Consider the following 15536-nt stretch of genomic DNA (forward strand, 5'->3'; position numbering starts at 1 on the left):
CTATGAAGACAATATCAAGGCCGTGAATCTTGTGAACAATTGCTTCTGCAGAAGGGAGGCAAGAAAAGCATCATTTATCAATGACAAGGTTAGCTGTCAGATTCAAAGTGAGAGTAAATTTCATGCAACTCATCACAGATCTTATCTGCACGTTGTTTAGCTTCATGTCATATGTAAAATATGAGAAAGAACTGGAGGAAGACTTCTTTCTTCATCCGATTAATTGTTGATCTGGGCATTAACTGGATCTGTTGTTGTGTAGACCATGCACGGACATAGCAACGTATTCACTGTTGAGCACATGTCCATCGCCTGTCCTTTTGCTAAAGTATTCTAGGTTAAATATTGAGTTTTTTTTTAATCAAGGCAAAAGTGCTTTGCACGTAACCATAATGTTCAATGTTTCATTCACCCTTGACACTGGCAGCTTTCAACTCTCAATGTACATGTACATCACCAGGAGAGAACGTAAAACAAAACCAACAGGTTTGAGAGCAAAAATGTGCAAGTCATCATTTATACATAGCATCATACAACATGGAAACAGCTCCTTCATCCTAGTCCACACCGACCCAATTACACTAATCCCATATTTACCCCACTGTATTCTCCCCACATTCTCATCAACTCCTCACCCAGCTTCTGCCACTCAGCTACACACTGCAAGCAATGTACAGCGGCCAACTAACCTCCCAAACCGCATGCCTTTGGGACATGGGAGGAAACTGGAGCTCCCTGTGGTCACAGGGAGAACGTGAAAACTCCTCACAGACAGGACCGGAGGTCAGGATTGAACCTGGGTCTCTGGAGCTGTGAGGCAGCGGCTGCACTCACTGCACTGGCAGGCACGGTAGTGTAGTGGTTAGTGTAACGCTATCACTGCGCCAGCGACCCAGGTTCAATGCCGGCCGCTGTCTGTAAGGAGTTTGTACCTTCTCCCCGTGTCTGCGTGGGTTTCCTCCGGGTGCTCCGGTTTCCTCCCACATTCCAAAGACGTACAGGTTAGGAAGTTGTGGGCATGCTATGTTGGCGCCGGAAGTGTGGCGACACTTGTGGGCTGCCCCCAGAACACTCTACACAAAAGATGCATTTCACTGTGTGTTTCGATGTACATGTGAACATAGAACATAGAACAATACAGCACAGAACAGGCCCTTCAGCCCGCAATGTTGTGCCGACATAGCTAATCCCTCCTACCTACAGAATGCCCATAGCCCTCTATTTTCCTCTCATTCATGTGCCCATCCAAGCCCCTCTTAAAAGCCCCCAGTGAATTAGCCTCCACCACCCTATCAGGCAACACATTCCAGGAATCCACTACTCATGTCTGTTCTGAACCTACCCCCTCTCACCTTAAATGCATGCCCTCTGGTATTGGATCGCTCAATAATGGGAAAAAGATATTGCTTGTCCCCCCTATCTATGCCCCTCATCATTTTATACACAAATATAAAACTGATGCAGATATCTTATGTTTCCCAATGAATAGAAGTATGTTAATAAATTATGTGCCCACTCAGTGGAACAGTAACTGAGTCACTCTGTTGCACTGTTTCACTAGAGACCATACAACACTAAGATAGCCAAATGGGCTAGCAAAACTCCTTGGCTCTAAATCCAGTGTCCCTGTAATACACTAGTCTGTGTTACAATAGGGTACAGTGGCATAATGATTAACTTAATGGACCAGGAGACCAGAATCATTGATACAGAGTCACGATTTTGACTGTCACAGTAGCATCTGGGGAATTTACACTCAGGTCATTCAACAACTCTAGAACCTGGTATCAGCAATGGTAACCATGGAACTACTGGTTTATCAATCATTACAACTGAATCGGCCCCCACTGTTACTGCTGGTGGGTGCATTTCCACACACCCAACCTCTTGCGGGGCACAAGGATTCTTGTCTCCTTGGATTGCGTTGCGGCAGTTCCCCTACCCAGATGCACCTGCCTGAGCCTGTTGTAGAGGGTCCATCCTGTGGGCCCTACACCATCAAGTCCAGCGGCAGGGAGCAGCAGTGAGAGGGTCACCCCTGATGTGTTTCTTACAGCAACAAAGATGGGAGTCGAAGGGGAAGGCAGGAAAAAGATATTTGCCTGCACTAAACTATCAGCAACTTTAATAGTTTTTTTAAAGTTTCAGAAACATTACAAACTATTAAATGTGCTGAAAACTATTTAAAAGTCTTTAAATCAAAAATAATAATTACCAATAGGCATAAACACTCAGCAATAATTTAAATCATTAAACAAAAGCAAAATAACTTGTGGCATCACAGGTAGACAGGGTGGCGAAGAAGGCTTTTGGCACGCTGGCCTACATCGGTCAGGGCACTGAATATAGAAGTTGGGATGTTATGTTGCAGTTGTACAAAACGTTGGTGAGGCCGCATTTGGAATATTGTGTTCAGTTTTGGTCACCCTGCTATAGGAAAGATGCCATTAAGCTGGAAAGAGTGCAGAGGATATTTACGAAGATCTTGCCAGGACTCAAGGGACTGAGTTATGGAAAGAGGTTGAGCAGGTTGGAACTTTTTTCATTGGAGAATGAGGGGTGATCTTAGAGAGGTATACAAAATCATGAGGAGCATAGATAGGGTGAATGCACACGGTCTTTTTCCCAGGGCTGGAGAATCAAGAACTAGAGGGCACAGGCTTAAGGTGAGAGGGGAGAGATTTAATAGAAACCTGAGGGGCAACTTTTTCCACCCAGAGGGTGGTCAGTATATGGAACGAGCTGCCAGAGGAAGTGGTTGAGGAAGGTAGATTAACAACATCTAAAAGGTACTTGGGCAGGTACATGGATAGGAAAGGTTTAGAGGGATATGGGTCAAATGTGGGCAAATGGGACTAGCTTAGATGGGAATCTTGGTCGGCATGGACAAGTTGGGCCAAAGGGCCTGTTTCCATGCTGTATGACTCTATATATACAGTTAACCCATGGTTCATTCTACACTCTGCACTGAAGTCAATATCAGTAGCGTTTCACATCTTCCCTTGTGATGCAGAGGTGAATCCCCCCAGCACAATGCTAGGCAAATCCCAGCCAGGCTGGAACTCATGCGGAGAGTGAACTGACAGATTCAGTCCTTGGAAGCTGCCAGTAACTCCCCATCTTCCGCACCGTGCACAGATGCCCAACCCTTCTGTTCCCACAACAGATTGCTCCTTGGGTTTGTTGTAGGAGGAGAACGAAGCAGGGTTGACCCACGCTCCCTGAAGTTGAGAAGAATGTGAGGTGACCTCAATGAAATGCTTGCTGGGGTAGTTGCAGGGATGATGCCTTCCCTGGTGGGAGTATCTAGAACCAAAAGGTCACTGTTCCAAATAAGGGCCTCGCCATAGAGGACTGAGATGACGTCTTCACCCAGAGGCTGGTGAACCATTGGAATTCTGAGGAGATTTAATTCTGAGGAGATTTACCAGGATGTTGCCTGGATTGGAGAGCATGTCTTATGAGGATAGGTTGAGTGAGCTAGGGCTTTTCTCTTTGGAGAGGAGGAGGATGAGAGGTGACTTGATAGAGGTGTACAAGATGATAAGAGGCATAGATCGAGTGGACAGTCAGACTTTTCCCAGGGTAACAATGGCTAACACGAGGGGCCATAATTTTAAGGTGACTGGAGGAAGGTATAAGGAGGATGTCAGGGGTATGTTTTTTTTTACACAGAGAGTGGTGGGTGCACAGAATGCACTGCTGGCAGAGGTTGTGGGGGCAGATATATTGGGGATATTTAAGGGACTCTTAGTTAGACACATGAATGATAGAGAAATGGAGGGCTGTGTGGGAGGGAAGGGTTAGATAGATCTTAGAGCAGAAAAAAATGTCGGCACAACACTGTGGGCTGAAGGGCCTGTACTGTGCTGTAGTGTTCTATGTTCTGTGTTCTCTACCCAAGAGGGCTGTGATAGCTCAGTCACCAAGTGCATTCAAGGCAGCGATCACGAGGTTTTTGGATATTAAGGAGAATCAAGACATATGGGAGTGCAGGAAAGTGGTGATAAGGTAGATCAACTATGACCTTAGTTAATGGTGAAACAGAGACAAGGAGGTGACTGTCCTTACGTCAAGTGTTCTGGGGGCAGCCCGCAAGTGTCGCCATGCTTCTGACGCCAACACAGCATGCCCACAACTTCCTAACCCGGACGTCTTTGCAATGTGGGAGGAAACTGGAGCAGACACAGGGAGAACGTACAAAACTCCTTACAGACAGCGGTGGGAATTGAACCCGGGTCACTGGCGCTGTAAAGCATTACGCTAACCGCTACACTACCGTGCCTGCCTACACTGTGGGAAAGGGCCAAAAACCCGACAATTGGAGCCATGACAAACCTACAAATGACCTTTTGTTCATTAAATGGACAGTGCCTCAGACAGCACCTTCCAAACCCATGATCTCCACCAGCTGGGTAGACAAGGACAGTAAATGCATAGGAACACCACTGCCCAATATAACTTATAATGATTTATTTCTACCCATTAGGTATTATCTAACTACCAAACCATTTCACCAATTGTCAATCCAAGGAACTGCCATTTACCCAATAACCCAGCAATGTTCCTGTTTCTTCTTTGATGAATTATTTCCATTATTCTTCTTGTTTCACATAGCACCACAATCGAAGGCCAGAACTATTGAACACAGATGTCCTCAGAGTGGTAACTGACACAACTATGCAACTAAAATTATATTAATCACAGCAACACACAAAGTACTGGATGAACTCAGCGGATCAGGCAGCATCCGTGGAAGGAAATGGACAGTTGACGTTTCGGGTCGAGACCCTTCATCGTTAATGCTCGGTTTACATTAAAGCTTCTTCAATACGTGTTGACAACTTATATTTGAAATACTATAATTTAGCTGGATCAAAATCAAAGCTTATTTCCTTACAAAATCAAATGCAAGTTAAATTCTCTAAATTCTGATTCAAGCAATCTTTTCCTCATTACGTTGTGGTAACATACTTAAGGTGTAAATCTCATTGGATGCGATGGAGGGAGTAATTGGCTGCATAATCAGCAATCTACAGAAGTTCCGACAAATTAAACAGATCATGGTCAAAAGAATGTCCATGATTAAATACTGATGCAAATTCCTACTATGAATCTGAAATTCCTGTGACTGGTAAGCTGTCATGTGCGAATTTAGCACAACTGTTTATTCACTTGAGGCACCGACTTTAAAGCCAAACCTCACAAGCTGGTGATGTTTGCAAAGAAGTTGTTTCTTACAGTTAATGTTGACTCTGGATAGCAGCAAACATTAAGAGGGACCATGGTTCCACTTGTTCATTGTTATTCAGCAATGTGGAACAAAATTCTTCAGTTTAATGTTTCAGCTGACATGTGGAGAGATCTCCCTCAATTAATAAATCATAAGAGTGGAACTCACTGACTTTTCAAATGATGTATGTCAATTTGTTGTCTTTTAGATTACATTTCTGTACTCCATTTGAAATTATGTTTTAAATTGTTTCTCTTTGAATATATCCACTTGCTTCTCTTAGAGTCAGAGGGATAGAACATTGAAACAGGCCACCAACCACCTATTTTTGTTACACTAAACCATTTTATTCTCCCCACATTCCCATCAACACCCCCCGGATTCTACCCTTCATCAACAAACTCAGGGCAATTTACAGCAGTCAATTAATCTACCAATCTGCACATCTCAGGGATGCGTCAGAGAGTCAGAGTTAGACACAGGAACAGGCCCTTCGGCCCAACTCGTCCATGCCAAGGTATCTATCCGAGCTAGTCCCATTTGCCTGCATTTGGCCCATATCCCCCTGAACCATTTCTATCCATCTTCCGAAGTGTCTTTTAAACATTGTATCTGCCTCCACCACTTCCTCTGGCAGCTCGTTCCATATACCCACCACCCTCTGTGTGAAAATGTTGCTCCTCAGATCCCTTTAAAATCTTTCCCCTCTCACCTTAAGTCCACATATTCTCTGGTTTTACACTCCCCAACCCTGGGATGGGGAGGAAATCGGACCTCCCAGAGGAACACCACATGGTCACAGAGAGAACATGCAAACTCCACACAGACAGGAGGTCAGGATTGAACCCGGGTCACTGGAGCTGTGTTGTAGAAGTTTTACTACCTGTGCTACCTGAATCTATGTTGATTATTTTTGGGTAATATAATTGACAAATGTACACAGGTAGAAACAGAAGAGAGGTCTACTGTAAACAATGCTCCCTCTCATTGTCTCTTCTCCCCCCTCCCATCAGCCAGAAGATACAAAAGCCTGAAAGCACGTACCACCAGGCTCAAGGACAGCTTCTATCGCGCTGTTATAAGACTATTGAATGGTTCCCTAGTACGATAAGATGGAATCTTGGCCTCACAATCTACCTTGTTGTATTTCACTGTGTGTTTCTATGTACATGTGACTAATAAAGATATCTCTCTCTCGTTATGACCTTGCACTCTATTGTCTGCCTGCACTGCACCTTCTCTGTAACTGTAACATGTTATTCTGCATTCTGTTATTGTTTTCCCTTATACTACCTCAATGTACTGATGTGGCGAAATGATCTGCATGGGTGGCATGCAAAACAACGTTTTTCACTGTACCTCAGTACATGTGACAATAATGAACCAATTTATCAATTTTCTTTCCAGCGTGGGGGAACTGCGATGATCCAGCCAAATGTATTACCACTCTTTCCATCATGAGCTAATGGATGACTACTTCAGAATGACTAAGGAAGAAAACCATCCTTCAATCAAGGCTTTAAGATGTAACTCGATGTACCTGTGCAGGTAGAAGATTAACCATTCCATCACACACAAAAGGGAAGAAAGTTCTTCAAATCTTCTCCCTTAATAATTACACCAGTGTCTGTGTCACCTCTGCATGACCGGTAGTACCTTCACATTTGAGGACGAAAGGAGTCTTAACACCATTCATAGATTTAAACACAATCTAGACTGCACTGGAATACAGTTCAGGGGTTAGTTCACGATCACCATCAACTGTTCCCATCTTTTACGATAGGGATCTCAGGAGGAAGCACAGATCAATCATCCACTTGGCACTTCTCGCTGAATACGCAAGAAAACAGGAGCAATAGACAACTTGGCCCTTCCAGACCGCCCCGCCATTCAATATGGTCATGGATGATCTGCCTCAGGCCTCAATTCCTCCTCTGTACCATTTTGTCATGGATCTCAATCCCCTGATCTTTCAAATATTGATCTACCTCCACTTTAAATACCCCCCGTGATCCAGCCCCCACATCTCTCTTGAGGAGAGAATTCCAGAGATTCACCACCCTCTACGAGAAGACCTTTCTACACATCTCGGTTTTAAATGATCGATGCCTTATCTTGAAACTATGCCCCCTTGTTCAAGACTCTCTCTATGATTCCATAGGATGCAGAGTTGGGCTGAGAAGTGGCAGATGCAGTTCAACCCAGATAAGCGTGAAGTGGTTCATTTTGGTAGGTCAAATATGTTGGCGGAATATAGTCTTAATGGTAGGACTCTTGGCAGTGTGGAGGAGCAGAGGGATCTTGGGGTCCGAGTCCAGAGGATGCTCAAAGCGGCTACGCAGGTTGACTCTGTGGTTAAGAAGGCGTATGGTGTATTGTCCTTCATCAATCGTGGAATTGAATTTAGGAGCCAAGAGGTATTGTTGCAGCTATATAGGTCCCTGGTCAGACCCCACTTGGAGTATTGTGCTCAGTTCTGGTCACCTCACTACAGGAAAGATGTGGAAGCCATAGAGAGGGCACAGAGGGGATTTACAAGGATGCTGCCTGGAATGCGGAGCATGCCTTATGAAAGCAGGTTGAGAGAACTCAGCCTTTTCTCCTTGGAGAGACGGAGGATGAGAGGGATCTGATAGAGGTGTATAAGATGATGAGAGGTATTGATCGGGTAGATAGTCAGAGGCTTTTCCTCAGGGCTGAATTGGTGGCCACAAGAGGACACAGGTTTAAGGTGCTGGGGAGTAGATATAGAGGAGATGTCATGGGTAAGTTTTTTACTCAGAGAGTGGTGAGTGTGTGGAACGGGCTGCCGGCAACGGTGGTGGAGGCGGATACAATAGGGTCTTTTAAGAGACTGTTGGATAGGTACATGGAGCTGAGTAAAATAGAGGGCTCTGGGTAAGCCTAGTAATTTCTAGGGTAGGGACATGTTCGGCACAGCTTTGTGGGCCGAAGGGCCTGAATTGTGCTGTAGTTTTTCTATGTTTCTATGTTTCTATTTCTATGACCAAAATATTAGCTCTCCTTCTCTCCCCACAGAACTATTTCCAATATTTTTAAAAACTTTTATTGAACTTCCAGTAAAAAGATTTTATTTTTAATAAAATACCCTTTCCACTATCAGTTCAACTAAACTATAATTTCTTTCCATTAACGGTTAGCGTAACTATTACAGCGCCAGTGACCCGGGTTCAATTCCCGCCGCTGTCTGTAAGGAGTTTGTACGTTCTCCCCGTGTCTGCGTGGGTTTCCTCCGGGTGCTCCGGTTTCCTCCCACATTCCAAAGACGTACGGGTTAGGAAGTTGTGGGCACGCTATGTTGGCGCCGGAAGCGTGGCGACACTTGCGGGCTGCCCCCAGAACACTCCACGCAAAAGATGCATTTCACTGTGTGTTTCGATGTACATGTGACTAATAAAGATATCTTATCTCCTATTAGTCTTTCTAAACATGAAATAATCTCATCTCCCTTTATAATCATGGAAAATTTACATTGTGTTCCTTATCGAACATTTTGAAATCTGCAAAAATCGTGATAGTCATTCATGCTCAACAAAATTAAAATTAAAGATTTTCTGGATTCACAAATTATTAAAATTGCAGTTTTCCATCCTTTGTAACATCTGATGAAGTCATGCTGTACACCGTCTATTGTTGAATGTTCTTTCAACAATAGAGGACCCAAAACTGGACATATTATTGTGTGGTTATAGAGTCATACAGCATGGAAACAGGCCCTTTGGCCCAGCTGGTCCATGCCAACCAAGATACCCCATCCAACCTAGTCCCATTTGCCAGCATTTGGCCCATAACCTTCTAAATCTTTCCTATCCATGTACCTGTCCAACTGTCTTTTAAAAGTTGTTATTGTCCCTGCCTCAACCACTTCCTCTGGCAGCTTGTTCCACATGGATACCACCCTTTGTGTAAAAAAGTTGCCTCTCAAGTTCCTATTAAATCTTTCCCCTCTCACCTTAAATCTATGCCCTCTAGCTCTTAATTCTCCAACCCTGGGAAAAAGACTGAGTGCATTCACCCTATCTACACCCCTCATGATTTTATACACCTCTATAAGATTACTTCTCAATCTCCTACGCTCGAAGGAATAAAGTCCTCGCCTGCTCAACCTCTCTCTATAACTCAGTCCCTCAAGTCCTGGCAGCATCCTTGCAAATCTTTTCTGCAATCTTTCCAGTTTAATAATATCTTTCCTATAACAAGGCGACCAAAACTGAACACAATACTCCACGTACGGCCTCACCGGCGTCCTGTACAACTGCACCTTGACTTCCCAACTTTTCTACTACGTATAAAGTGTTGGTAATGTTATGGCACTACCAACACTTTATACAAAATTAACTCTAGTTCATCCCAAAATTTACAAACCCCTTTTAGCTTTATATGTATCCAGGTTCACAAATCAGGAAAACTTTCAGTACACTATTTCAGTACAAGCAATATCTTTTTTCCATTATTGAGCGATCCAATACCAGAGGGCATGCATTTAAGGTGAGAGGGGGTAGCTTCAGAACAGACGTGAGGGGAACGTTTTTTACTGAGAGAGTGGTGGATGCCTGGAATGCGTTGCCTGATAGGGTGGTGGAGGCAAATTCATTGGGGGCTTTTAAGAGGGGCTTGGATGGGCACATGAATGAGAGGAAAATGGAGTGATATGGGCATTCTGTAGGTAGGAGGGAAAAGCTATGTCGGCACAACATTGTGGGCCGAAGGGCCTGTTCTGTGCTGTACTGTTCTATGTTCTATGTTCTATTATAAAAAGTTCAGCTGATGATAAATTTTGCACAAGCCTAGGAATTTTGCAAATTTTCAAATGACCTTGGCATCCAGATCGTGATTTGTGCACCTCAGGAGCTATCCCAAGGTTAATCCCTCCCATCAGGACTCACTCCTCCCTTCCAACACCACCACCAATCCATCGTTTCTACTCACTCCTGGTATTTATTCTGATCTATTCCATTAGTAGGCAGCGATGCACTGGATGGGAAAAGGGACTGGAACAGTCACACTCCTTGTACGATGAGATGGACTCTGACCTCATGATCTACCTTGTTGTGACCTTGCACCCTATTGCACTGCACTTTCTCTGTAGCTGTGACACTTTACTCTGTACTGTTGTTGTTTTTACCTGTACTACATCAATGCACTCTGTACTAACTCAATGTAATTGCACTGTGTAATGAATTGATGTGTACGATCGGTATGCAAGACAAGTTTTTCACTGTACCTTGGTACAAGTGACAATAATAAACCAATACCAATACCAAGGAGTATTGGTAAAGGACATGAACTGAGCAACTTGCAACAGTATCAGTGGAAACAAGTTAGGATGGAGATGAGGAGGAACTGCTTTTCCCAGAGAGTAGTGAATCTGTGGAATGCTCTGCCCAGGGAAACAGTAGAGGCTGAAAAACACTATGATGCTAGAGGAACTCAGCAGTGGGCATCCTTGAAGAGACTTCACAGGGAAGCAGTAAGACTAGAGGAACAAAGGACTGCAGATGCTGGAATCTGGATGAAAAACATCTGAAGTCCTTTGTTTCTCTTAAATAATAGAGGCCACCTCAAATATATTTAAGACACAGTTAGATAGATTTTTGCATTGTAGGGGAATTAAGGGTTATGGGAAAAAGGCAGGTAGGTGGATCTGAGTCCATGAGCAGATCAGCCATGACGTTACTGAACGGCGGAGCAGGCTCGACGGGCCAGATGGCCGAGTCCTGCTCCAATTTCTTATGTTCTTTCTGATGAACTATTTTTCATCATAGGTTTATATACTGTGGACCCATATGTCAAAAGATAAGCTAGCTCGTTTTTATCAACATATAAATCCTATATGTGACAAATGTAAATCGAATGTAGCTTCTTTGACACATATGTTTTGGTCCTGTCCTCTTTTGGGAAAATATTGGAAAGATATTTTTCAAATGTATTGAAGATTGATTTACAACCTCATCCTATCACTGCAATTTTTGGTTTACCAAGGATAGAATCTGGCCATCTATCTGCCTCCGCTAACCGTATGATTGCCTTTGTTACATTAATGGCCAAATGATCCATTTTGCTTAAATGGAAGGATTCAATACCCCCTACTACTTTTCAATGGTTCTCTCAAACTAGATCATGTTTAAATTTGGAAAAAAATTAGAAGTGGTACTGTTGATCCTTCGCTTAAATTTGAAGATATTTGGAGTCCATTTATTCAATATTTTCACATGATATAGATCCCCTTATAATAACCTTTCAATTTAGAGGAACAGAGTTAATGACATAATATTGCTCTGTTTCTATTGAGAAATTTTAGTCCAGTTTTTTTTTTGTTTTTTTTAATTTTGTTTTCTTTAGCTTAGTGTGGTTGATATATTGTTTATAATTTTTCTTATTGTTTTGGGGTTTTTTCCCCTTTTTTTATATTTTATAATAAATCTTTTTCTTTTATATTATATTCATTCACTAACAGATCATTGGATCTACAGATTTTTTTATACTCTATTGTTTTTTATGATTATCCATGCCACGATTGTTCTCCTGATCTCTTTGTATTACATGTATAAACATTGATATATTAATCTGTATTAATTTGAAAACTAATAAAAAGATTGAAAAAGAAAGAAAGGTTTATATACTGTATACCACTGTGCACCTATACAACTCATCTACTTCTTCTGAGGGCAAATTCTCACCATTGCAGTAGCTCTGGAATGTTTTAATACCACAGATGTTACTAGAATTTATTTTTACAAGCATAACTTTAATTAAAAAGTAAAAGAATTTAAAGTGAGTGAACTGTAGACTTACAGTTTACCACCACTTTCTCACTAGACGGTGTAAACCAGGAAGGCCCTTATCCCGTACACAGATAACAAAAAACTGATGATGATTTTTACAAGGTTTTACTTACTTTGTTGTTTCTGCCGTGCTTTGTCACAGATGGCAGGTCTCTGATAGATCTTTTTCCCATCAAGCAGCGAGCAATCATTAGTACAAACTACTACTCCCAGGCAGGATTTCTTCAGGATGTGGCAGTTGTGGTTGTTGGTGTTTCGCATGGCCCATCCGCTCTGATGTCTCTGCGCGTTTTTATCATCAGCACTATAAATAAATTTCACGTAGGAATCCGTCCATTCCTGGAAACTATCTAACTGAGGCACATCCTGGGAAGAGAAATCAACCAATAAATGAAAGGTATCTCTGTCCTTTCAGCAACAGTGTGCCGTGATTCAAACTGCTTAAAGCACCCTTCTCTAAAGAATAAAGCAAAATAGTGTTCCAAATTTTGACAAAAGCAACAAGTTGGATTTAAATTCTTTTAGTTTCCATGAATTGATTTTAAAAATGTATTTATTAACATATACCTGGAAAAACAATATAATCTCATGCTGAAGAACATTATTATGTATAATATTGTCAAAAGATACAAAATGATAAATGGCAGAGAGCAATGTTAATAATAAATTAATTTTGAGCAAATAAGAATTTTAAATATACTGCAGATTCCAGCATCTGCAGTCCCTTGAAAAAAATACATGCTGTTCATTGTAATACAAAGTTGACCTAATGTTTTCAGACACTGGGGCAAAATCTTCATATCGTATCATCGGAAAACTTGTCCATTTTGTATCTGAGTTCTCCTGTTTTAGTTAAGACAGAAATGCTCTGATTTATTTCAGTTCCTTTATCAAAAAGGTCCAGAAAAGGGTAACCAGTGTCATGAGCAAGATCATTGGAGCTGAAGGGTCTCAACCCGAAATGTCAACTGTCCATTTCCCTTCATAGATGCTGCCTGACCCGTTGAGTTCCTCCAGCATTTTGTGTGTTGTTCCAGGCTCCAGTATCTGCAGCCTCTTGTGTCTCAATCAGTATTATTCTGATTAATTTTACTGTCCTTTATTACGATGTTTAAGCTATCACTGGAAAACATTTTGGAATGGTAGAGTCCAAGAGAGATACAACATGGAAACAGGTCCCCCAGAATATCAACCGTTGCACTGATTCTACACTGATCCCACTCTCATCAACTTCTCCCAGACTCCACCGCTCACCTACACACCAGGGGCAACTTACAGTGGAGAATTAATATTTGGCTCTGAATTTTATTGCTTCTGCTGCTACAATGGCAAGAGATGCTAATATTATTGTAAAGTAATAAAGAAAGTACCTCAATTTACGCCATACCCATGGAGTCTGTCTACACTTCTCGCTGCCTCTATAAAGCAGCCAACATAATCAAAGACCCCCTCGGAATTCTCTCTTCTCCCCCCTCCCATCAGGCAGAAGATACAAAAGCCTGAAAGCACGTACCACCAGGCTCAAGGAGAGCTTCTATCCCACTGTTATAAGACTATTGAACGGTCCCCTAGTACAATAAGATGGACTCTTGACCTCACAATCTACCTCATCATGGCCCTTGCACCTTATTGTCTGCCTGCACTGCACTTTCTCTGTAGCTGTGACACTATATCTGTTATTGCTTTTCCCTTGTACTACCTCGATGTACTGATGTGATGAAATGATCTGTATGGATGGCATGCAGAACAAAGCTTTTCACTGTTCATGTGACAAAATTAAAAACCAATTACCTGGGTTATTCTCGGCTGCGTTACCAGTAAGAGACATGAACATTGAAATTTCTCTCCCTTCTCAACACTCTTCCTATGTTAGCCTAACAGACGCTTACTGAAGGCGGTGTGTCCCAGTCACTGAGCAAACTCCCACCCTAGCGCACCATAAGACCATAAGACAAAGGAGCAGAAGTCAGCCATTCGGCCCATCGAGTCTGCTCTGCCATTCTATCATGAGCTGATTCATTCTCCCATTTAGCCCCACTCCCCCGCCTTCTCACCATAACCTTTGATGCCCTGGCTACTCGGTTACCTATCAATCTCTGCCTTCAATACACCCAATGACTTTACTTCCACAGCCACCGGTGGCAACAAATTCCACAGATTCTCCACTCTCTGGCTAAAGAAATTTCTCCGCATCTCTGTTCTGAATGGGCGCCCTTCAATCCTGAAGTCGTGCCCTCTTGTACTGGACTCCCCTACCATGGGAAACAACTTTGCCACATCTACTCTGTCCAGGCCTTTTAACATTTGAAATGTTTCTATGAGGTCCCCCCTCATTCTTCGGAACTCCAAGGAGTACAGCCCAAGAGCAGTCAAACGTTCCTCATATGTTAACCCTCTCAATCCTGGAATCATTCTAGTGAATCTTCTCCGCTTCACCACCTCCTGAAGCCGCAGGAAGAGGCGGACAATACCCCCCTACCACTGACACCGACCTGCGGGGTACAGACTGCACTGCAGTTCCCTGTTCCCTGCCACGTTACTGCACCGCTGCCACAGTGTAAAACATGACAAATTCAGGCCATCGCAAGCCTGAATGGGTTGCAGGTTTTACTGGAGTGTTCGTCTGCAAGTCAAACAAATAATGCATTTGTCTTCTGAAACATGCATTTTTCTTCAGCGGCCGATTGCTACAAGTTCAAATGCAATACGAACATAAGCAATCTTTGATGAAATGTCTCAAATATGTACAACTGAGGCAAAATAAAGTTCAAATAGTAACCTCAGCTAAACTTTTTAACTAAATGCAATGTAGCTAACAATGAGTTAGGTTTTTTACCAACTGATAAATTTGCCTCCCATCTGTGTTGTAGTTGAAATTTAGAACGGTTATATTTAACACACTTTCCAAATTAAATGACGTTGGAAATAGTTCATGCAAATGCAATGAAATTAAAGGTATGGGGCCATCAATTGTCACCGAGATTTCAGCGCTGCAAATAAAATCAAATGTTGTTAGCTTCTTAATATATCCTGTAGATTTGGTAGCGTGTGTGACCTCCGTATGGAAAGTCTGTCGCGTTTTCGGGTAAGAAGTTTGAGAACTTTGAGCACGCTGCTCAGAGCGATTGTTGTAGTGACCCACTGAGAGACGACACTTACCTGAGGCAGCTTTGGGTCGTTAATGTCCCACGATATTGTTGATTCGTGCACAGAGCTGTAGTCGGAATTTGGGATACAATGCTCCACACCTCTCAACATCCTGAAGAGGTGCTTCTTGCTCAGGCAGACCCGAACAGAGAAGTCTCCCACACTTCCACTCCTCTTTCGCAAATCCAGAACCGGTTTCGTTGTGAGACGCGAATTCTCTACAAAGCAATGTGCAAAGATAATCAATTCTGCATTGGTGTCGCTCTATTGAAAGACTTGTGACTGGTAAACAGAGAAAAACCAAAATAACTTCAAACAAAAAGGCTTAGTTGCCTAAATGCTATAGTCCA

General features: G+C 42.7%; 1 protein-coding gene across 1 annotated transcript in view; it reads right to left on the reverse strand.

Annotated features, from left to right (window-relative positions):
* Positions 1 to 15297, reverse strand: part of LOC127575149 (chorion-specific transcription factor GCMa-like) — a 30388-nt gene extending 15091 nt beyond the window's left edge. Inside the window, exons 1-2 of the mRNA XM_052024840.1 lie at positions 15199 to 15297; positions 12153 to 12405 (exon numbers count right to left, since the gene is read on the reverse strand). Of these exons, the coding sequence (XP_051880800.1) occupies positions 12153 to 12405; positions 15199 to 15297 (352 nt within the window). The remainder of the gene's footprint in view (positions 1 to 12152; positions 12406 to 15198) is intronic.
* Between the last annotated feature and the right edge of the window lie 239 nt (positions 15298 to 15536).

This window comes from Pristis pectinata, chromosome 10 (genome assembly GCF_009764475.1).
Source record: "Pristis pectinata isolate sPriPec2 chromosome 10, sPriPec2.1.pri, whole genome shotgun sequence".
Classification (NCBI taxonomy): domain Eukaryota; kingdom Metazoa; phylum Chordata; class Chondrichthyes; order Rhinopristiformes; family Pristidae; genus Pristis; species Pristis pectinata.